This window comes from Argiope bruennichi, chromosome X2 (genome assembly GCF_947563725.1).
Source record: "Argiope bruennichi chromosome X2, qqArgBrue1.1, whole genome shotgun sequence".
In the NCBI taxonomy this organism is placed as follows: Eukaryota; Metazoa; Arthropoda; class Arachnida; order Araneae; family Araneidae; genus Argiope; species Argiope bruennichi.
Genome location: NC_079163.1, coordinates 126992788 through 127016921, shown reverse-complemented (window position 1 = coordinate 127016921; position 24134 = coordinate 126992788). Strand labels below are relative to the sequence as shown.

The 24134-nt window shown below is 29.4% G+C and overlaps 1 protein-coding gene across 2 annotated transcripts in view; it reads right to left on the bottom strand.

Moving 5' to 3' along the window:
• Positions 1-3705: 3705 nt before the first annotated feature.
• LOC129960742 (histone-lysine N-trimethyltransferase SMYD5-like) overlaps positions 3706-24134 on the bottom strand; it is a 31796-nt gene continuing 11367 nt past the window's right edge. For both annotated transcript variants that reach the window (XM_056074354.1, XM_056074352.1), the window contains exons 6-13: positions 23912-23974; positions 19026-19096; positions 18123-18229; positions 11931-11987; positions 9653-9747; positions 7357-7427; positions 6364-6453; positions 3706-4036 (exon numbers count right to left, since the gene is read on the bottom strand). In XM_056074354.1, the coding sequence (XP_055930329.1) occupies positions 3961-4036; positions 6364-6453; positions 7357-7427; positions 9653-9747; positions 11931-11987; positions 18123-18229; positions 19026-19096; positions 23912-23974 (630 nt within the window). In that variant the 3' untranslated portion in view covers positions 3706-3960. The remainder of the gene's footprint in view (positions 4037-6363; positions 6454-7356; positions 7428-9652; positions 9748-11930; positions 11988-18122; positions 18230-19025; positions 19097-23911; positions 23975-24134) is intronic.

Here is a 24134-nt window from a genome sequence, read left to right as displayed (position 1 = left end):
TGCTGGAAGCGGCATCACAAATTAATAAATTTAAAGAGTGTGATAGGCAAGGTACATAAATTGCATGCGGATTTAAAGCATTCTAGATTGTACGCCATTATAGTTCCCTTTCATGTTGCTACCGTTGTCGTATGCTTGCTCTCAACAATTCATAATATCTAAATCAAGCTCACGTAATATTTCCAATTCAGCTTTAGCTAGTCCTTCTCTACTCACATCAGTTACTTCAATAAACCCTATAAATAACACATTTATAGTTAACATTTTCTCTTCAAAATTTACATACCTAATAATGATTGAAGTTTGTTCCTTATGGGTCATATCTGGAGTACAATCTATTTGGATACTATAGTACATGGCTGCTTTTATATCATGTTTAATTTTGTTAAAGATTTCATTTCCTAATGCATAAACATTTTTTTTCCATTATGAAGGGATTCCTCAAATCTTCGAGAAACGATCAATTACCAGCAACCATTGTCATTAAGTGTCGAAGTCAGGTGGACTTCAGCCGGTGTCAACTGTGAATTGATTGTAGTTAACGTGTTCGGGAAGTGTCAGCTACAAAGATGGATCATTAACAGACATTCCCACGATCGACTGAAGACTATTGAAGGAAGCATTGCTGAGCATCCATTGGGTGATAAGTTCACCAATGAGAAAGTCAGAGACGGAGATTTGACGAAAATAAAACGCGGGTTTTTTGGTTTGGAGAAAAAAGGAGAGAAGAGAGGAGAGCAGTGAAAAGCGTCGAAGAATTCGGAGACGTCCGTATTCGAAGAAGGTGTTCCTGATTTTGTGAGAAGCTCCGTGTGATTCGGGTTTCTGTATTACGATCCACCCGATAAAGATCGGTGGATTTCCAGAGCGGCCCCTGGAGTAGCCGTTTGAGTTAACGGCCCGGTAGCGTTTTTTTTTTTTTTGTGTCTTTTCTTTGATTTGATCGTGGAACTATTTCATGATAAATTTTTCAACTGTTGTGTGAATTTTGTAAATAATATTAACCTAGATGAGAACAAGTTGTTTTTGTGTACATATATAAGGCTGTAAATAAAAGAACCGTTTTGTTACGCATCCTTTTTACCTAGGTAAAATTTTAATAGTAGATCCCAAACTTAATCAGTACCTCGAGCTAAAAATTATATTAGGCAAACTATCAAAATTTCGCGATGCTCACATCCAAACAATTTACTATAAAAACTTTAACCAAAATCAGAATCTACATTTCCAATAGAGATAACCATCTTCTCCCAGTAAAATTCGAACACAACAGGCATTTGAAATGCCTATCATTGGTATAAGTGTGTCCTTTTCGACAACACCAAATTGTGACTAATTTTCCAATTTGGTTTCCCTGTGCACGAATGTTCCTCTTAGTTCTTCACAAAATACTGAAATAAGACAAAATTCTTTTATTGAGGCAACTGGCACAGTTCAGTGATAATTACTAGCGTCAAGACACATTTTACTAAGTCTAGCTAACTGGACAATCTATCTAACCCTCAAAGTGCAGTTACTAATGTTAATATTGTTATTGACACAGGATCCACTCCCTCTATCATATTTGCAGATATTGTGAAAATACTTAATTTACCAAGAGAAAATGTAAACCCGATCCAAGTCAAACAAGCTCATGGAACGTTCCAATTAATCCAAATTTGTGGCATTTATTTAAAAATTGGATAAATAAATAAAATTAAATCAAGTTATATAAAATGAAAATCCTTTCCGTATATGATCTTAGGAACTACCAGATTGTAGTTTATTTTTGTCATAATCTATAAATAATTTATATAAAGTTTTGCAAAATGAAAAAAATATAAATTTACATACAAATAATAATCCAATGTCTTTGAATATAATAAAAAATGATAACACTGCTGATAATCAGTATAAGGTAGTATATAAGGCTCAGAGGAAAATTTTCCACCTTTTGATTGTAAATACTCTATTTAACCCTATGTTGTCTTTTGTGTCAGAGTACTCTCACGTTTTTGAAAAAAATAAATATTATGTTGGCAGAATAAGAATGGAACCTCCTAGAATAATTTTAAGATCTGATTTACCACTTTCATAAAGGACCTATGGAGCTTGATGAAATTGAGATAGATAAGCAGGTAAAAATGTTGGTAGATAAAAAAAAAAAAAAATCTACTAATAATTATTCCTCCTCTGAGACTTCAGCATATAAAAGAGATAAAAATAGAAAAAGTCGTCTTTGCATTGATTATTGTAAGATTAATTCTCTTTGTAAATCTAATGCAGAGCTCTTATTTAGAATATATACTTTATTAGACAAAGTAAGTACTGCTGAAGATTTTTCACGTTTTTGTATCTTGAATCTGGTTATTGGCATATATCCTTACATGAACAAGATAAATTCAATTTGGCTTTTGTAACTACTGAAGGTTTATTCGAATTTCAAGTACTACCTTTTGGTTTTAAAAATGCACCTGCAATATTTAATATAACTATTCGTGGAATTTAAAAAAAAAAAATTAATTTTCAAAATTTGCATGTCACTATTTTGATGACATATTAGTTTTGTTAAATTATAGGAACGCTATAATCATTTAAAATAAATCGTCCAAATTTGTGAAAAAACAAACACATTAAGTTAAAATTTTCTAAATGTGTATTTGCTCAAGACAAAATTAATTTTGTGGGGTCTGAAGTGAAAGAAGGATGCATTTCTCCTGATAACCACAACATTGAAAACATCAAAAAATTACAACCACCAAAAAATGTAAAACTTCAAAGTTTTTTTGGTTCTGTAAATGTTTATAGTAAGTTTATTGATTTTAATGCTAAAATTTTAAAGCCCTTAAATTCGAAGAAATCCTTAATTCTTGAAAATATATCCCACGGCAAAGGACTGGAGAATGCTAAAATGCTTTTGAACTATAGAAAAAATAACTTAATAACTAAACCAGTATTATAGATATATAATCTTAATTTACCTCTTCATGTTTTCTGTGACACATCTCAAGCAGCAATTACAGCAGTTCTAAAACTGCCTGACTGTTCCGGCAGATTACACCCTGTATCTTATTATTCAAGAACTTTATGCCCTTATGAAAATACACACACACACATTTATATATATTATATAACTGAGTTGGAATATTTAACAATAGTAGATACTTTTGATAAATTTTATTACTATTTACATTTGAAAAAATTTCACACTGATTATGCAGCACATGTTTGGCTTTAAAATGTTAAACATTTAAGGGGAAGTTTACTTCGTTGGTCTTTAAAATCAAGTATTTTTGATTATGAAGTTAAATATTTAAAAGGAATAGCTAATGTTAAGGCTGATGTGTTATCAAGGCCTTCTATTGCTCAATACTTCCAACATTCTGTACATGTATTGGAGATGGATGAGATAAAACATTATCAAAATTTAAATAATGCTAAATATAAAAATATTAATAATGCACTTGTACTTAAAAAGAAAAATCTATATAAAATAGTTAAACATTTTTCTCTTTGGAGAAAAGTTTTACAAAATGCTCATGAAGAATTTGGGCATCTTGGCACTCAAAAAATAATAAATCTAATTACTCCCCAATATTATTAGACAGATGTTAGACAGTTAAAAGCTTGCACCCCCTTGTTTTCACAGAAATGCTCAGAGTTGGAATTCTGTGAAAGGAATTAAAGATAGTGAGGAAATTTTTTTTATTTATGATGATTCCAGATCTGACCTGTAAACTGATTTTTATGATATAACGATATAAAAAGGTGCACAGGAATAAATTTCAAAAGAGAAACAGCATGAAAAGACAATTTTCCTTTAAGGGAGTCATGGTGTTGCATAAACGTCGTGCTGGCCTTTTGTGCAAACCAATGCACATTTGAAACAGAGACTACTGCTTTTCAAAAATAGACAAAATTCTTGAGCCTTTTAAATGTTACTGGCCATGGATTTATATTCATGAGTGATAGCATGTTTTCTCATTGTATAATCCTGATGACAATATCCTTCAAAATAAAGACATTGGCTCCAGAATTTGTCTTCAAATTCTTAATCCTATAAAAAACAAGAGGACAATATGCTTGAGAGATAGCCAGTCTTAGAGCACATAAGAAATTTTATTCCAGAATAGAAGACAGATTATCATAAAAACTGGAACTCTAAACATAAAGTTCACCTTTCTTTTTGTAAATATGAATCTTTTTGAAAGTATGAAAAGTTAATGTGCAGTAGGAGAGAATATATACTTTATTAAATTTTCAGGATCAATTTTTAATAATTATATTTTATTAAAATCAAAACAAATGCCTATTGCCATTAATGCCCATTTTTTAAATTTAAATAATAAAATTTAATATTATCTCTGTTCTTTTCTTCTATAGCTCTATTTACAGCTGCACACATTTTCTTCCTTTCTGATCTAGGGTTTAAAATATTCAAATATGTTTTAAACAGAAGTGCACATAGCTTTCAGATGAGCTTTCAATTTTGTAGGAAATAATTTCCAAACGATCAGACGCTGTCTGGTTTTGAATTTTCTTCATTTATTTCGTTTTGTGAAGCAATACTTACAATTACTTCCCTTGACAAAATATACAAATGCTAAAATTATACTGAAAAGTAAATATGCTTAATATAAATATTAGAATGATTGCTAAACAACCTTTCAGAATGAAGGTTGACTAAATATTGAATGAAGGTTGACTTAAATGAAAAAAATATGAATTGAATAAATTGAAAAGCCCATTTTTAGATCACAATGCACCCTTTTCACATGCAACAACATGCTTGACATGAACATCGCATTAAAAATTTATAATTGAATTTGATATTATGTTAAAGTAGCAATTATAAAAGACAAAAAATATCTAGATATGCATAACTATCTTAGGCATTCTCTGTATATTCATACGATCAAAGAGTTAAAGCAGTATCCCATAGAAATCTGTGGGATACTGGAAATAGTTGATACCTCTTTTTGGTTAAAGGAGCGTTTTTTCCCCCTGCCTTTACAAGGGAATAGCAAATAACTGCCTATGATGGACAAAACAACTATCAATATAAACGTCACAAGGAAGAATGCTGTAAATGCACATCAAAAACTGAGCTAGTACATATATAGGAGCACAAAAAAACCCATCAATAAAAAATTCACAAAGCTGTGTACTCCAAAAATCATTCTTTTATTGGTACTAAGTCAATAATAGTGCTTTTTTTTACATCAAACAAAATAAAAATGGAAAAGCTTAAAAAAAAAAAAAAAAAAAAAAAAACACACAACAACAACAACCATACTCTTAAATGATGTTATAACCAAATATCTCTTTCTCTTCCATTTCTTTTCTTCAGAATATAAATATAATTTTAAAAAATAAGAATCATTAGATGAATTGCAAAGTTCAGCTTTAATAATGCAAATAAACAAGGAAAGAAAGATGGTTTCAATTAAAAGTGCAGAAAACGCACAACATAAGAGCAACTACTTGATTTTAAAATAACGCTCCCCATTCCAAAAAGCAAGAATTCACCATCACTTTATGATTTGCTTTGTCAACAAGTAAAAAATATACAGTAAAGTTTAAGTTAAATGGTAAAATTGAAATTGTCTAAGATACCACACATGGGTAAATGTAAATTATAATTTCAATGATTTTATTTTTTACTAATTTTTAATAGATTACAGTCTACACTAAATTCTCATCCTAGCTTTCCAAAGCAATAACTATAATTTATTTTAATTATTAGAATTTATTTCTCTTGGAAAATGTAACAAAACGCAAATATAGAGGATTATTCGATCTCATTCTTTATGTTTCATGGAGCACAAAAGTTTCATATTGTGGAGACACAAGAAGGTACTCAGAACAATTGAAGGAAAAAGAGTATTAAGGTAAACCACAAAATTCTGAGCATCATCCTTGTTTTATACCACACACATAAAAAAAATGAATTACAATTTGTCGTTTATAAATTTGTTAACTGAAAATAGATTTCTGTTACTCGAAATCTTCCCTGTTTTGTGAAGAATAATAATAAGCCAGGCATAAAATTAATCAAAGAAAAAATAAGAACAAATGAATTGTGGAAGAGTATAACAGCTTTATAAAACATTAAAAGTATGAATAACTTATCAATGAAAACAGAGTGGTGAAGTTGGAATGGTATTAAACTACAATTATTTACAAGAAATTCCGATATTTTTTTTAACTACATACTATATACTTTAAGAAACTTTATTTAATCTTAAAAATTACTATTACAGCAATTAAAACACAATTAACACATACATCAAAACCACTAACAAAGAACTACACAAAGTATTTTGAGCAACATAAATTCCAGTTTGATATAAATATTTAACAATTTCAAAAGAAGATTATTACTCTGCTTCTGCTTCACTTTCACTAGTAACATCTTCATCGCCGATTTGACTCTCACACTTTGGGCATGTACAAGTAAATAAATAGTTCTCCCTGAAAAAACAACCACAGAAATCATGAATTGAAGATAATGAGAAAGAGGAAGAACAAATTAAACATAATGAAATGTGTCTGAAAATGTTAAATGAACATAACAAAATTGAGATTTTTCAAGAATACTGCATTTAACTGATCCTCAACAGCCATAAAAAAACAATCTCAAACAAGATACGACTTATTTGGAGGTATTCAATAATTGAAAATTATTTGAAGCTGGAAGGCTTAAATTTTAACCTCTTTTGAACAAATAATATTGTTCTAATTCTTCATAGTTGGTTTATTATCAAACAACATTAAAGTAGTTGAGATAGTGCTATTTGACACTAAGCCAACGAAATTTATAATCGAATAGTGAAATTAAAAAGAGGATTTGGTTTAGTTTGGTTTTTTGGCACAAAAGCTATTTTTGGCCATGCTGCGCCAAAGATCGCCACTGTAAAGGTTATTTTGAACAGAATGAGCATATTTCTTCCTTTTTTGCTACAATGCATCTAGTGAATGTCTAGTTTTGTGTAAATCTAAAAGATTAAGTGTTTAAAAATTATATATTTTGATTAAATTCTATATAAAAACTCCATACAAAAAATTCAATTTTTTGAAAACACAGTTTTTTTTTTTTTTCAGTCAAAGACTTTTTGTTTAAAACTCAGCACATAGTAGAGTTTAAATTTTATAACTGATTAATTCAAGTACAAAATTAATCTCACTTTTTTACTCATAAAAATATAATATAAAATTATTATTAAAAAACATTTCATTTAATACATTAACAATGCAACGGTAAATGCTTTTGATCACATATAACTGCAGAGATAAATCTACAGTCAAAGAACAAATATATTAATGCATTTAAAAAATAAAATTTAGGAATCATTCAACAGTCTAATAACTACTTACCTTAGAAGTTTTATTCGGCTATGTCTACTTCGATTTCTGTTGCATTCATCAAGGTAGCAAACAATGATTTCCTGTAAATATATTATCTATGTATTTTAAGATGGGAAAAAATCAAATAAAAATCAAAATGCGATCTATTATCTTGCTAATAAATAAAAATATGCCAACTTCCTTAAAATAATGAAGAATAAAGATTATTAAAGAATAGCACGTCGGTTTCTAACATACACGTACATTTGACAATTTACAAAGAAACTTCCAGAAGGAATAAAGTGCTAAAAAAAGAATTGAAATCTACTTACGAAAGGTTTGGAATGTCATTATCATGAGCTAGTTTAGAGAGAACACAAAAATGGAAACAACTAAATGAACAACACATTCTTTATTAATCTTCTCGGTAACAATTTTTAAGAATTTGCTTTCTTCTTGCATATTAAACATATTTAATTTATTGGCAAAAATTAAAAAATTGGTATGGAGTAGTATTTAAAGGAAGTAGGTATTGTCTCCATTTTAACGACGATACTCATCATTCTGATCCACGGTAGATCAAGTGCATGATAAAGTTAGAATTTAAAATGCATTAACAGGGAAATTTGAAAAAGTATGAGGCTACGGGAAATGTTATAAATTGTGCCCCAAGCAATAACACATGCATAAAATAAGAACATTATGATTATTTGGTAAGATTTTCAGTATGTTTTGAAAGGTCGGAGCAACTAGAAATATGATAATAGTATGCCTGCATTGACATAAGGATTTTTGTGCATCAGATCTGTTTGGTGAGCTACAAAAACGAAATCAAGCAATGGTAGATCAAAGTGATCATGACAGTTAATGCACAGTATCACTAATACTTCATCATTGCTTGCATTTTAATGTTAACATATATTATTGCTGAAACGAACCACCAGCAATGGAAAAGAAATCAATGGAATATAAATCAAAAAAGAGGAAATGTATAGGTAGAAAAGTAGTAGCTAATTCAAAAACATCTAGAGACGAAATAACTTTAGAAATTATAATTTTGAAACTCTATAGGTAAATTTGTAACAGAAATTAAACATTAGAAAGCAATGGATAACAAACAAGAAGAAGAAGAAAAGTAATTTTAGAACATTTAATTTTTATATCATTATAAAAAATATATAATTGTCTACAAGATAATCTAAAATAAAAGACAAAATTTATATTTTAACAATAATTTCTGCTACACAGTGTTTCAGTAGATGGACCAAGATGAAAGTATTTTAACCAAATAATAGAATTTAAAAAGAAGCACCAAATGGAATCATGTTCTGAGCATTTTAAATCAAATATAAAAAATTTGAATGAAATAACTTGTCCTTTTCAATTGTGTCTCTTTGGAGCCTAGTGGCAGCAAAATTCAAAGTGCTTAAATAAAATAGTTTTGAAAAAAGTAATTTTTGGATATACTTTCACTTACTTATTATGCAATATATTATGGCATGAGCAATGATCAGTGTTCAAAAGAGAGAAAAGACACAACTAATATTGTGATGTACTTAAAAACATTGTTTGCTAAGATACTAATAAATAGTTTGCTTATTATGATACTGTCAACATCCATTTTATTGATTTCAATTTTATTAAAGTTTAAAAAATATGTCTTTAAATAATTTGCTACCAAGGAACTCGATTTCAATTTTCTTTCTATAGTTTCACTATTATACTCAACCATTATTTTTGAACTGTTAATTTAAAAATGACCACATAGAAAAAACTGAATTTCACTCTGATTTCAATATTGAAAGTGTAATACTTAAGAAAAATTCTGAAAACAATATCATAAGCCAAAGACTATGGATGATTTGATAAGTTTTTCTCTTTGAGTCTATTGAAATTGTAAAAATCTTGATACTCAGTGTTTTTAGCTTTTAAGAAGTAAAGTAACCAATAAAAGACACAGTACAAAAATTTCGTGTGAAAATTTAAGATTGAAACAAAAATCTCAGCTGATTAATAATGATCATCTAATTTCTAGGAAGACAGAAAGAGAGAGAAAACAACCTGTTATGGCAAACAAATTGAAACAATTAGTTTCATAGGTAAAACGATTATGTTTCCCGTATTTTAAAATTCAGATTTAAATACAACATTTGAATACTCTGTTGCAATACAAGATAGCACAAGACAGTAACCATGCTAAAACTATTTTTCTTTATTTAAATGGAAGATTTAAAAAAAAAAAAAGTAATTTAAAGCACAAAACAGTACAGCCGTGAGCAACTCTAAACCTTTATTTAACAAAATTTGTTTAGTTATAAAATCTTACCTCCCCAGGTTGAATCTCTCTTATTGCTTCCATCACTAAAGTAAAATTGTTGTAAGGAAATGTAGCTTCAGCATTTGGTACACAACTATGGTTACCTGCACACAAAAAACTATTTAATAGTTACAATTCACCCCATTTCCAAAATTAACAACTTTCAGCATTCCCTTTTATGATAAAAGCATAAAATTCAGCTATTTACACACAACAAGTCAATGTGCAAATTTTAACCATTTAGAATTTAGAGCCATAAAAAATTTGCAATTTGAATTATGAAAAATACGGTGCAATGAAGAAAATAAATTAATTTAAAAAAGGAAAATTAAATTAAAAATTTAATTAAGTATGAAAAATTTATAAAGGAAACAGAAAAAAAGAAATTCTACACATAATTTAAAGAATAATTAAGCAATATCAATATTTACACCAAATAATTACATGATACAGGCATATAAAAATAAATTTTATTTAATTCAAATCTGAATTGTAGACTTCAGTACTGGCAATTAATTCACAAAACTATATTCCCAGAATTTATTGTATTTTTTTAAAGTACCATTTTTATGCTTTCCATTCTGGAAAATTAGCAATTTTTGAAAATTCCATTAAAAAATTGATTCAAAGAATGAATTAGGATGATCACGAAATAATAAGTTTAAATGAAACATTCTTCTGTTTCATGAAGACGCCTTACAATGTTAACCAGCAGTTCCCATGACCAAATAAAGTGATCAAATTGCTTTATTTTAAGAAAGCCATATTTAGCTTCAGTTCCATTCTTTTTTTCCTAAAAAGCAATTTTCTTTTCCTGTTTTTGATAGCTTTATTTGAAACGGGTTACAATTTTCAACATGTAGTACTACTGATTAATCCATATGATAAATTTCGAACAGTCATTTGCAATAAATCATAATAAATATAGAAAACTACTGCTATTCTTCTATCTTATAATCTACATATTCTTTTAGTTTCTACATGCATTTCTAGTTTGCATCAATATTTGAATTATTTTTATTTATTTTGCACTTTTCATTTGAATTATTTATATTGTATCCCTGTTTTGCACTTTCTGTCTTATCCACATTGGTCTATAATAACATCTGAAGTGAAGACAGTATCTTTTCACTTATATGTGCGATAATGTAATTTTCACTTAACATCGAAACCGCTATGTCGTCTTTAGGAGTCCATGTGTTTTCCATCCGCGGATAAGCAATCGATGTGTTGACCATTTTGATTTGTGTTTCTTCATTTACTATTGGTTTACCCCCCCCCCTCCTTTCTTTCTACTACACGTACACAATTCTTTATTTGAAGTAGCACAAAAACATATGTAGTTCTGTACTTTTAGAAACTTAATTTTGTTATGGAAGAGGATTTTGAATTTTTTATAAAAATAAAGATAGATTTTTTTTTTTTCTTTTTAGAAGAAAAGATTACAAACAGAACAGGCTTAGCCAAAAAGTAGAGACTATTTTTTCATTCCATCAAACAAATATTGCTTTTATGTTAACTGCTTTCATATAAAAATTATTACCACATACTATCTGTTACTCATTTGAAGCGATAAAATATTCATTATACACTAGAAAACTTTGAGACAGTCGATCTTAAAGAGTTGAAACATTTTTGAAATGATACAGTGAGTGAGCCAAATTCTTGATTATATCATTTGAATGTAGCAAACTCCAAATAAAGTTTTGTGAAAAATAATGGTTTTTAAAAATACAGATACTAAAGCAACCAATAACCACTGCTCAACACCAACTATGCATAAGAATAGCATCTTAATCAGCGCGTTCTCAGGGCGATATTACTTTGCTATGCTTCCCAAAATTCCATCCGATACCATTCATAAGCCACTACATGTAATTACAGTAGCTATTTTTTTTATTTCATAGATCATGCAATCGCCTAATATAGTCTACCCCTTCACAATATTATTAATTTTTAATCTATGAAGAGAAATTAGGAACTTTCAAATAGAATGCTGAGATTTGATCAACATTATTGCAAAATTCAAAATCATCAAATGTTCATCAGCAATTCGAGCATTTATTCCTGGCATAAGTCAGGTATTTTAGTCTATTTTTAGCAGAGCAATGCAAGCACAGCAATCACATCCACTTAATTAGAATTTACCTCAATTTAAAAGAATGCTTGATAAAATTACCATTTTGATGCAAAAATATTTAAAATTTAAAGTGAAACTTGAATGAATGAAAACAAAAATCTTTGAAAAGTGGAGCATTTTAGCAACTACAGAGTATATTATACTTACAAGCACTCTGTAGGGGATAGAGACCCGAACCTTCATTATTTAAAAATGGACCAGTTTCTAAAGAAGAATGAAGAGATACAATTTAAGGTAAAAAATAAATTAAACATGAGAATAAAAAATCTAAGATCAGCTACAAATTTAAACATGTTATAACAATGCATTAAAGAGATTGATGAGAAATTTTTCATCGTCACTTTGTGAGGGTTCAGCACACTTACTCGACAAGCAAACGACAGTTCCAAGGAGAATATATGTTATAATCGACGATTATATATATATATATATATATATATATATATATAAAAATATAATGAAGCAAATTTCTTTTTAAAAATATCAATTTAAATACATTACATAATCAAACCCATTTTAGAAATAGCATATCTTGTACAAAAGATGTCTTTACACTTCAAAACACCATTCATTTTAAAGAATTATCTAGAAGTAAATCTGTTTCTAATAATATATTTGATAAATATAGACCAACAAAAAAAATTTACAGAGCCCAAATGTTGGATACATCCTAATGATATATAAACAGACAAGCAATATGGGTTGTTTGCCCCCAAGCATCATATTTACAGCAAGCAAAAAGAGAAAGGGAAATGATATAATTTTTCTTCATAAAATGTTCCACTAATTTCCCAATTTTTCCATTAAATACAACTGAAGAAAACTGTTAAAGCAAACAAAATAAGATAATTTAAAACAAAATAAATAAACAAATCATAAAAACAACAAATCAAAAGGGAGAAAAACAACTTACCTCAAAAGGATTTACTTGTCCATGCAGTAAAACAAATATTCAATCATTATGTGGATTGAAAGCAAACTGAACTACAGAAAATAATAAAAATGTACAATAAAAAAATTTAAGATATAAAAAAAGATTACAAATCAACTAATAATTTTCTGTAAATGATTAATATTCTCCATTGTAAAATCAGAACAGATACTTGATTGGAAAATAACCACAGAAGAAGAGAGTTTGCTGATAAAAATCACAAACAGACATTAAAATCATTTCCCATTCTTTTCCCTTGAAATGTGAAAGTGAGGATTGCTTGATTTAAATACATTTATAAAAAGAATTTTGGTCGACATTTTAAAATATGCGAACTAATATAAACCGTTAGTGCTGAAGCACTCATGATTGCAGCCCAAGGGAAAAAAGGTTTAATAAATCTATAAAGCTTTCAGATGGGTCCTTTATTTTCTTCTTAAGATATAAAACATTTAATACAATGATAGATGCAGCTGAACAGGATAAAAAAAAAAATTTCTATTCTAACCAAAGCGTTACAAAACTCAAAAGATGACTAACTCATCTTCGTAATTCGGGTTTTTCAATTTAGAGAATCTTGTTTGGGAAAAGAAGACATTATGATTTAAGGAATGTTGATTTTGCATGTGTTCATGTACAAGAGCAATTGTATGGAGTCCCATTATATTGTTCACAGATCTGATTATCTTTCACAAAGAGATCATGTTTAAGATTTGCTGATGCGATTATTATTATTATTTTGTATTTTGAATGATGCAATATATTTTTCACAAATTAAGGTTCATTTGACCCACAGTTTTCAAAACCAGCTTAATTTTCTGATATTACTAACAAAAAATCATGCCTCAATAAATGAGGAAGCACCTGATCCCAAACGTCCGATCGAATGAAAATGGTAGATTAGAATTTCAAGAATCCTTCTATCAGTTTCAAGAATCCTTCTTTCGATGGCCCATTATACTTATATTCTGAAAGAAACCATAGTGTTCTTTGGTCCTTTTTTTGGCTTGCTCCAGCCTTATTTACATTTATTTTATTCAATACGAGATACAGAATAAAAGAAAGAAAGAAAGGGGAAAAAAAAAAAAAAAAAAAAAAACGCCTTTAAATTTACTGACAATATTTTTTATCAAAAATCTGGAAGTGAAAATAAAAATTGCAAAAGCGTGAGGTGCAGACAGATGCTCAAACTAAATTAAATTGGAACTACAGTTATGATACATTTTAATTTGTACACAATAAATGTTTAAGAATTACTTGTTTCAAGTAATATTGTTAGCGGTTTTATATCTTGTTTTCTGCGGCACAAGTTTTGATGATTTTTGCATTGAATTTTTGTTAAAAACATTAATTTTCGTTTTTAATATATTGTAAAAGCTTTTTTTTAAAAGCAGTTTTTTTGTTTTCTATTTATAAATATAATTTTCTATTCTTAGTCCCTAATATATCCACAAAATAATAAACATTAAAGTGATACTGCCTTGCGTTATTGAGATACATGTAGCAGGAATCGTGCTTTTACAACCCAAGATTTACATGGGTGTAAAACCAGTTCATTATGATGTTGTAACAGTATGCGTAAACCACCTTACCAAGTCGGGCTCTTTTCTTGAATCTTGATGAAAATTACCTTTTGAAATTCTTATTTTCAAGGAATAAATATTCTTGCCCGTATTAGTATTCTTTTTTTTTATTTTAAGAATATTTTAATCCTCTTTTTCTTATTTTTATATTTACTTCCAGCTATATATATATATATATATATATATATATATATATATATATATATATATATATATATATATATATATATAAAAGCATTATTTTATGTGAAGCAGAATACAGGTGCGACAAGCAGTGAAGAGACTTCGCATTTTTAAATTCGATTTATTCTCTCCAGGGAGACAGGCATGATTTATTTACAAGAAGAGCGGACAAAGCACGTCCGCCACAGCGCGTTACAACAGCAGAAGTGGGGCAGAACAGCGAAATAAATTATCCCTTGTCTTTTATAACATGAGATATCGATAGGGAAAATATTTTTTCCATAGTGGTTATATATAATGAGATTTCGATAGGGATTTCGCTACACGCGCCGACGAAGCAAGGGAAACACAGGGATCTTTTAAAAAAGAATTTGTTAAAGTCAGCTGTATTTTGTCCCTTCACTCGGAGTGTGGGAACTTGAGGCTTTTAGCCGATTCAGCAATTTTACAAAGCTTCTGTTGAATTAATTAGATAGAACAACATGGGATCAGGAAATAAGAGAATATTCTAGAATGAAGTCAATATGGGCTAAAAATTAAGAAATTAATTAAGTTTAAATTGAATTTTAAAATATTACACACACACAATGTTCATTTTAAAATGAAATCTCAAAATCTGTTTCACTGTATACTCTTTGTGAGGAAAAAATTCGATAGAACTTTCAGTCACACCATTAAATAAAATATTTAAAGCACCTATTTCACCAATTTTTATTTCATATGAAAGCTCTTGACTGTTACATAAGGCATAAAAGATCCATCTCCATCTTTGTGAGATATCACATTATAAAAGAAAGAAGCTCTATCCTAAACAACGGAAGATTTCACAAACTTTGAAAGCATAGATAAGCAATTAATATGCTCTATCAATATTATTATATAATTTAAAATAGTATTTTCTTTTGCGTTGATAACATTAATCAAATTTGGTCAAATGACAAAATTAATATCATTAATTAGGCCATTGAAGGAAGCTAAAATTAATAAGATTAATTGAGTCAAGTCAAACAATTTCAATGAACAACTGTTCATTCACAGATTCGAAAACCCTCTATACTTTTGCGCATGCGTCAGGATGCGTTAATTTAGTCAAAATAGGGGCGAGAGGAAAGATGAAAAGAGATGTTTAAATTTAACAACAATGTGAAATCGGATCATCTGAGGATTTAGAAAGCGAAAAAATCGCGGATAACTCATAATATTGCGGGAAAAAAAGATTCTAATTGGCAATAAAATACTTTAAAACCATTTTCATTTACTGTAAAAGGCGTAAACATTAAATTCTGATGAATAAATTGAAGATTTCTGTTCTTAAAATTTGATAATTCACTTTTTTACAAAATGATAAAAAATTTGATGTTAAAACACATATTCTTGACACCACTCCTGAAAGCGTTTTTGCCACGTGAGCCATTGACACCGGGAGATATCTTCAGACAGCCGCGCTTGAACTAACCATATAAAGCAATCAATACACAATTTTGTGTAAAAATAAAATAGTATGGTTAGAAAAGACATGGCACTCCCACACAAATTGGGGGAAAAAACGGAATGAAAAAGTATTTAATGGGACGGAAATCATTATCAAAGAATGACGAATAATTCCGGAAATGCGCTCCTTTTTCCGCGTTTCACTCCTTAGCGAGATAGAATCGTCGAAAAGTAGTAGTCTCGGTACACTGAAACGAAAATACATCTTATCACAACAAAGGTATAATAATAATAATAAAAAAACAGTTATAATAATATCAGTATCACCTACACAGTAACGAGAGAATCTGATTGGTTAGCTAATTTTCAAAGTGGCGAAATTAGAAGTTAGAGCTGAAAATTAGAGAAATCAGACTTGTTGCGGCTGATGGTCAACATTTTGTTTTGCGATATCTCTCGAAATGTAGAGGAACTGCGCATCGGTTGTTGATGAGGTAGCAAGATGACGTGATTTTGTTCCATAGGCATTCATATGGAACAAAATCAGTACAATGACCATGGCAGGGAAATTTATCGCACCCCCCCCCTCATAGACTATGAGATAGCGCTTTCCCCCTTTTCTCTCGAAATTTGAAGGTGAAAGAGGCCAAACGATCATTGATGGCATATTTAGAAAGCACACAAGCTTTCATAGGAAATAAAAATTGGTGAAATCGAACCAGTGGTTGGGAATAGGTAGTAAGTAAAAGTATGTAATAATTTCGAGATATTCCAAACTGATACTGGGCATAAATTTTTACATTTTTTTTAATTTAAAACTTAAACAATATAAAATGATAGGAAAAACAAGTGAAAATAATTAATAACTAATAATTAAATTTGAATATTGAACGATATTTTAAGGTAAGTCCATTAAACTTATGCTTATCAAATGGATGTTATATAAAATGAAGTCATTTAAATCAATTGTTAAAGAACTTTTTCTAGTCACATTTGGATTGTTTACCAAAATATATTACCTCGACTATGTGCTATTATTTTAACATTTTGAAGAAGTTAATAAATACTTATTTAAAATAAACTCACTATTGAGCTCTTTTAAAAATGAGACAAGAGCGAGCAACACGAGAAAATATTCATACACTGCAAAATTCATTCAAATATTTTAAAACTTTCTAAATATAAAAAACCTTTTTTCCATAAGTTTGATGTGCGTTAAAAAGTAACAGTTTTTCTTTCTTTTCTCATGGGTTCTGTAAAGATTTAATCAGGAAAAACAAAGTCGTTGCATTATCCAGACACCCCAATCTTTGTATAATAATAATACTCTAATTTTCCTAAACAGTTCAACCAACAAGTAATCAAAACAGCCAATGACAGTAATAATTCATACAAATTTTCATCTACTGAGTTGATTTCTTAAGTAATCAACCAAAAACAGTGATTTCATTCACTTATCACCATGTCGGTCATTCGGTGCAATTTAGTACAAATTAGTCTGAATGAGCGACAACTGAATCAAACGTACCGTATCCACTGGACATCCACTGTATTAATTTCTTAGACGAATGATTAATTGACAAAATATAACATAAGACACACTTTGTATACCGTCGTTTGCATTACATTATTTTCCAAATGTAGTGCAAACTACTGGCTGAATGGACAACTCAATCAAATGTCCGGTGTGGCTGAAAATTTTGTTATTCGGGTTGTCAAATTTCTGGGAAAATTCGCATATTTCGAGTGTTTACTATACAATAATTTGAAGATGGGATTTAAATCAGCAGATTCTTTTATATGAATCTTTGATCTACATGTCCTTCACAAACAATAAAAATTTCTACCGATGGAAGTTTTAATTTCTCACCAACGAAAGGGTGGATGCCCCTTAGTGGCGCCGTTTCTGCGATTTTGACAGAAATGTTCCCAAATAAAATGGAATTTTTATCACACACTTACAAACATGAAAAATCAATTAAAAGGATTTAAAAACATTTCTTCAATCAATATTATTTTTCTAGGAGTGCGACATAAAACAAAAGCTAATTTAGTACAAGATATATAGCAGCTTCTTTATATTTACGAGTAATTCAAGCTAAGAAGAAAGTAAATGATCAAACTTCTAATAGTTCATAGTGAATTCTGGACTTCACCTGATTGATACGCTTTTCAAATGCATACAACAAATAAGCCTTTGAAAAAAATTACCTTTCTCAATATTTTCATAAAGATCATGAATAAATACATTCAACTTTTCTTTCTCTTCAGTAGATAAATCTAAGGAGTCACAGTTCTTTACCCAAACTCCAAATGCACTGAAAAGGAACCATAAAAAGGTCAGGAAGACATTAAAGTCTTAAAAAATGAATTTGCATTTACAATAAATATCAAATTATTTTTATCCAAATGAAGAAAGAAATAGATTAAAATTCAACTGAAACACACTAAGAAATTTATTTTTAAAGTTTTAATATTTTTCAGAAGACATTCAGTACATTCATAATTCAGATAAAAATTGGCAGTTAAAGAGATGAACCATTTTGACTCCCAAATTTAGAATTCTTCTCTCATATTTATATGCTTGTGGCACAACCATAGGAATAGTGCAGAAAAATTGACTTAGGGTCAATTTTTCTGATAGATTAACAAGCATCATAGGTAAACAGCATACAGTCTTCTAATTTTATATTGATAATAAATGTTTCCAGTGGCACTCTTGCACAAACAAATGTGAAATTTAAAGCTGCTCCTACAAACGAATCCGATTTTTGAAGAAATAAATAGACAGGAGTATTATTTTGTACCCCCACATTAGACATTAACATGTTTTTATTACAGCATCACAATAGAGGATACAAAAGATCTTTATGCAAAACTATTTTATAGTTTTACACAATGTTGAAAATAAAATTTTATAATTTTTTTTAAATTCAAAATTTTTACACACTTTTAACTTATTTTCTGATGTTTGACTTCTGAAAACGGGGGAAAAAATTGTTGGCACACACACTGTACATTCTTAACTGTAACATAATAATTAAGTTCCAACAAACAAAAGTGAATATTACAAGCATTTTACAAACTTAGATAAAATGTGTAAAGTATAATTACCTTGTTCCAATACCTTGCCCATTGGTACCAACTAATGCAATCAATGATCTAAAACCATCAGCAGTAAACCACTGCAAATATTACAATAGAAACATAGTTAATATATTTTTCAATGAGAAATATTGAATTCGCACAAAAATCTCTGTAAAACGGACGAAAACCAGTAAGATTCCTTTATTCATATTATACAAAAGCCTGAAAATTATTGAAAACCAGGCAAATTTAAGGTACAACTAATACTGAAACGCAATATAATGAACAATAAAATTAAAAATAAGACATGTCATATTTTTTTGAATAGATTGTTTAAATATTCCTGTCAGTCAGTAACTTCCTCAATTTCTGAATGAATGGCTTTTACGAACTAGTTAAAAGACATTTCATCTGATTTTAAGTTGGCAAATTCAAGTCCTATTGTGAAATAATACAATGAACTACTGCATAATTAATAATTTAAAAATATTTTGCTACAAAATTATGTAAAGAATTGCAAACATTTGTATTCAAGTATTATCATGAATTATTCATTGCGTTCGACATACTATTGAAAGGTTACGAAATAACTGCCCGTCATAAGAGTTTTTTCTTTTGTGCACCAATGATGAATGTTTCCGAGCAGATTTATTAAAGCAAAGAATAACTTTTATAGTGAAAAATATGAACCACTTGTCTGGTCCTGTTTTTCGGTTAATAGTTATCATGCTCCTTAATAATTTTTCTTACATCTGTATTATTAATTTTATTAACATTTTGCATTTTTATTAGCGAAAAGGTATCATTACCAACATAGTAACTATGGTATTTAATTTTACATTTACTTTTTCTGTTATGAATTACAATTTTTCAGAAAACAATAAAATAGTTCATTTTTCAAAACGTTTAAAATCTAACTCTTAAAACAAAATGTTAACAAATGAACCACTTAAATTTTTTTATCTCTTTTATTTACACTCATATCCATTAAGGATAATTCAGAATCACAAGGAAATAGAATCTTAAAGTAAAAATTTTACCTGTAGAATCATCATACACATTTTCAAGAATAATATGCAAATTACAGGATGCCACAAGATAGCACGTCACAATGACGAGAGTGTAAGAGAGCGGTATATAGGGAATGGTGAAAACGAAGTAAAATTGTTCACATGCATTCTGTAGGCCGCTCATTGCCATAACCGAATAGTTAGGACACAGAGGACGCATACAGAGAAAAAAATATAATTGTTTTTTTAAGTGGTAGAGTTATCGGCCGTCTGGAATGTGAGCGTACTCTGATGGAAGTATCCTAGGAACCTGGAATCGCCTAAATTGTCATCTCTGAGCTTTTACAACGATTCCAAGATGATGGAAATGTCAATAGACATTACACTACAGGTCGCCCCTTAGTTACAACGTCGAATGACGACTGCCGTAACTGCCAAAACAAGCAGACAGAGCTCAGCATCAGACCTGTCTCGTCAGTTATCTTCAGTCATGGGTACGACAGTTTCAATGCAAACCGTGAACAGACGTTTGGGACATACTGGTCTACATGCTCGCAGGCCTGTTACATGTGTTCCACTCACGGTCACAGTGGGCTTGTGTGATGTTTTCAGATGAGTCCATATTTAGTTTTCAGCCTGATTCACATCGGAATTTCATATGGAGAAAGCCAGGGACCCATTACCACCAAGAAAACATCATTGGACGACACCGTTATGGTGGTGCAAGATTGGTCTTCTGGGATGAAAATATACTGGGCTCCAGAACAGATCTGCACGTTCAGATCAGGACCATGAGAGACCAAATTTATCGAGACATCATTCTCGACTCATGCGTTTGCTTAGGGGTGCCATGAGCGCAGAATTTGCGTTTATGAATGACAATGTTTATCCTCACCGTACACACGTCGTAAACGAATGCCTTCAATCTAAGGATATCACCCGTATGGAATGGCCAGCATTCTCACCTTTCTTGAATCCGACAGAGCATGTGTGGGACATACTTGGCCGACGAGCTTGCTGAATGGAGTAATCTCCCTCAAGATTAGCTTGATAATTTGATACTCAACATGCGTTGAATGGACTGTATTTCATCGTCTGGGAGACATACAATGTATTAATCATCACACCAACCATGTAAAGTTAAGATTTTGTAAGGGAAATATTTTTTGTAATTGCTTCAGGGAGTAAAAATCGTAATTTTTATGTATGGCATCATACAAACACCATCTTTTTTGTTCTTAACCTTTTGTTTAATTGATGGGCTTTACGAACAAGTCACGTTAGTTTTGTTTCGGAACCTTCATTTGCGGGAGCTGACATTATCCTTAATTTATGGACATGAGTGTAGAAACCCTCCTGAAGTGCTGCTTTTTTCTGAATTAAAGATTTTTTCCTTAGTTTCAGATATTTTCTGATGAAGCACCAATAATTCATAGATTGTTTCTTGTAAATTTTCACACTAACAATACAATTTAAAAAGAAAGTTGCTTTTAAAAAACAAATACAAATATACTGTACGGAAAACTCAGCACTTAGAATTGAAAAAAAATATAAAAGTATGTTGAATTTGACTAGATTTAAATAGATAATGATACATTTTTCAAAAATAATATTTACACGTTTTTTTATCACACAACCTTAACAAAGACATAAATTTGTATACTATGATACTGAATTCTCGAAACAAACAAAACCAAATATTCTTAGACAAAAGGGAAAATTATTCCTTCATAAATTAAATATTCTCAAGATGCATTGTTGATTGACAAGTCAATTGTTAAATTCCTCTACATTGTAAAAACGATTCTTTACAGACATCTACATAATACGGTGCATGAATAAAAGCTGAAAAAATGAGTTCAATCAAAATCTTAAACTTTAATGATAAAGTAGCATTAAATGATATTTTAATATTCTATTTTTCTTTTAAAATATAAAATGTTTCAATATTTAATAGCTCTACAAAAGCAAATTAAAAAAAGAATATATTTAAAAATGATATTGATGACAAAGTTCATAATGTATATATGTAATGATATTTTAAACTTCAATTTCAACTTAATTAATTTCTAAGATTTTATCTTAATTTAGCCCATAGTAACTTCATTCTGAAATATTCTCTTATTTCTTGATACAATTCCACTTTCTCTACTTAATTAATTCAAGAGGAGCTTTATAAAATTGCTTAGTCAGCTAAACGCCGATACTTTCACACGCTCGGCGTGAAGGGGTAAAAATGTCCAGTCAGCACATTCTTTCTTAAAAGATCCCTGTGTTTCCCTTACATGTGATTGACAGGCGTCAGAAATCCCTATCAGAATCTTATTAATATATTAGCACCGTGGAGAAATATTTTCCCTATCAAAATCTAAGGTTACATAAGGCGAGGGATAATTTAGTTCGCTCCTTTTTCCCCACTTCGGCTTTTGTACTGTGCTGCGGCGGACGTCTTGTCCGCGTCTCTGCTTGTAAATAATTATGCTTCCCCGATGGATTAAAAAGAATTTAAAAAGATAAAAAGTGTCTTCACTGTCTTCAAAACTGCATCCTGCTTCACATAAAATAATGTTACATATTAAAAAGCCTACAGGATTCGAAAATTCATTACATATATATATATTGGCAGACAAAACTTAAAGACAGAGGTTTCTATAAATAATGTTAGCAGGAAAACAGAACATGTGAATAGAACAAATAGCTTGTAATAATTTGTATGAAAGTACGACAAACTGGCAATTATTTTTTACGTTTGCATATATGTCAAATGATGATGTAGAAATTGGTTTGAAATATTTGGTGCATGCAGCAAGTGAATGAACATAGAACATTATATGAACATAGCATTTTGGAAAGTAAAGTCTTGTCAAACTGGGATAATTCAAATTATTTACACATGGAATGCTGCCAAGTCTTCTCTATACTGTATAATATTAGTCATAGAAGTACCAACATTCATATTTCAGTGCATTATTGATTATTTCTTTTCTGTCCTGTGTTCTTGCTTATGATTTTCTATATATTTCAAATCAACTTTTGTATTATTTTTCAATTTTTGCATTTGTTTAAATCTTACATCCTGAATAGAGAATTTGTAATCAGTAATCAGGGTGCTACAAGAATAAAGTGGGAAATTTCTACACTAATGAAGCATCTTAGCCCAAAAGCACCTTTTTACATTCACACACACATAAACATGTGCATTTTCTAAGCACAGGATATTTTTTTTAATATTGATTGGTTTTATAATAATGCATTGTATTGATTGGTAAAAATGTTTAAATTTAAACGTGTATTTTTAAAAATTAATTTTAAATGCGCTTTTAAATTTTAATATTTATTTTTGCAACACTGCAGAAGCACAGTCTTCTGTTGTAAAACAAATTTTCAGTTTTGACTAAAGCATAAAAATGAAAAAAATAAAATTATCACACCAAAAAATTAATTTTTATGAGATTAACAATAAAAATCTGGGATCTTTTTCAACATTTCATAAAATTAACAAATTATAAGTTAATTTGGATGGATACATTATTTCTGAAAATGTCAACATTAATGTAGAAGCATGAGGTTACCAAAAAAATTATTCAATTACGAGTAAAATTCCCATTTGTTTGTGTGTGCAGAAGTTAGAGGCAGTTGCCAGAGAAGTATAAATGATTTTATTACATCCAATTCTTCTCAAGTAAATGAAATAGCAGGACTGTAACATATTAAAATAAAACTCTTAAGTTGTGATTTGTTCATCCTATAATTTTTCTTTAAAGCTGCCTTTCTTTTTAAGTCTTTGAAGTAAAAAACTTTTGTCTCAAAATTTGAACGAAAAAAACTTTAGAATAAAAAAAGAGTACATTTTAATTTAATAATGCAGAATATAGTAACTGAAATGGAATAAATTTGACTTACTGGTAATAAATCTTCATCTTGCAGTCCCTTTATGATCAACTGACGTAAATGTTCTACTTGAGCCTAAATTACAATTTAAATAAATTAAACAAAGAAAACTTCAAAGTGAGGAATCAAAATAACATATTACCCGAAATAAAAATAAAAAAAACCTCTCACAAATCACTGAGTGTTAGTTAATTTAAATATGCATACTGAATACACATTTTTGAAAGCTTATTCT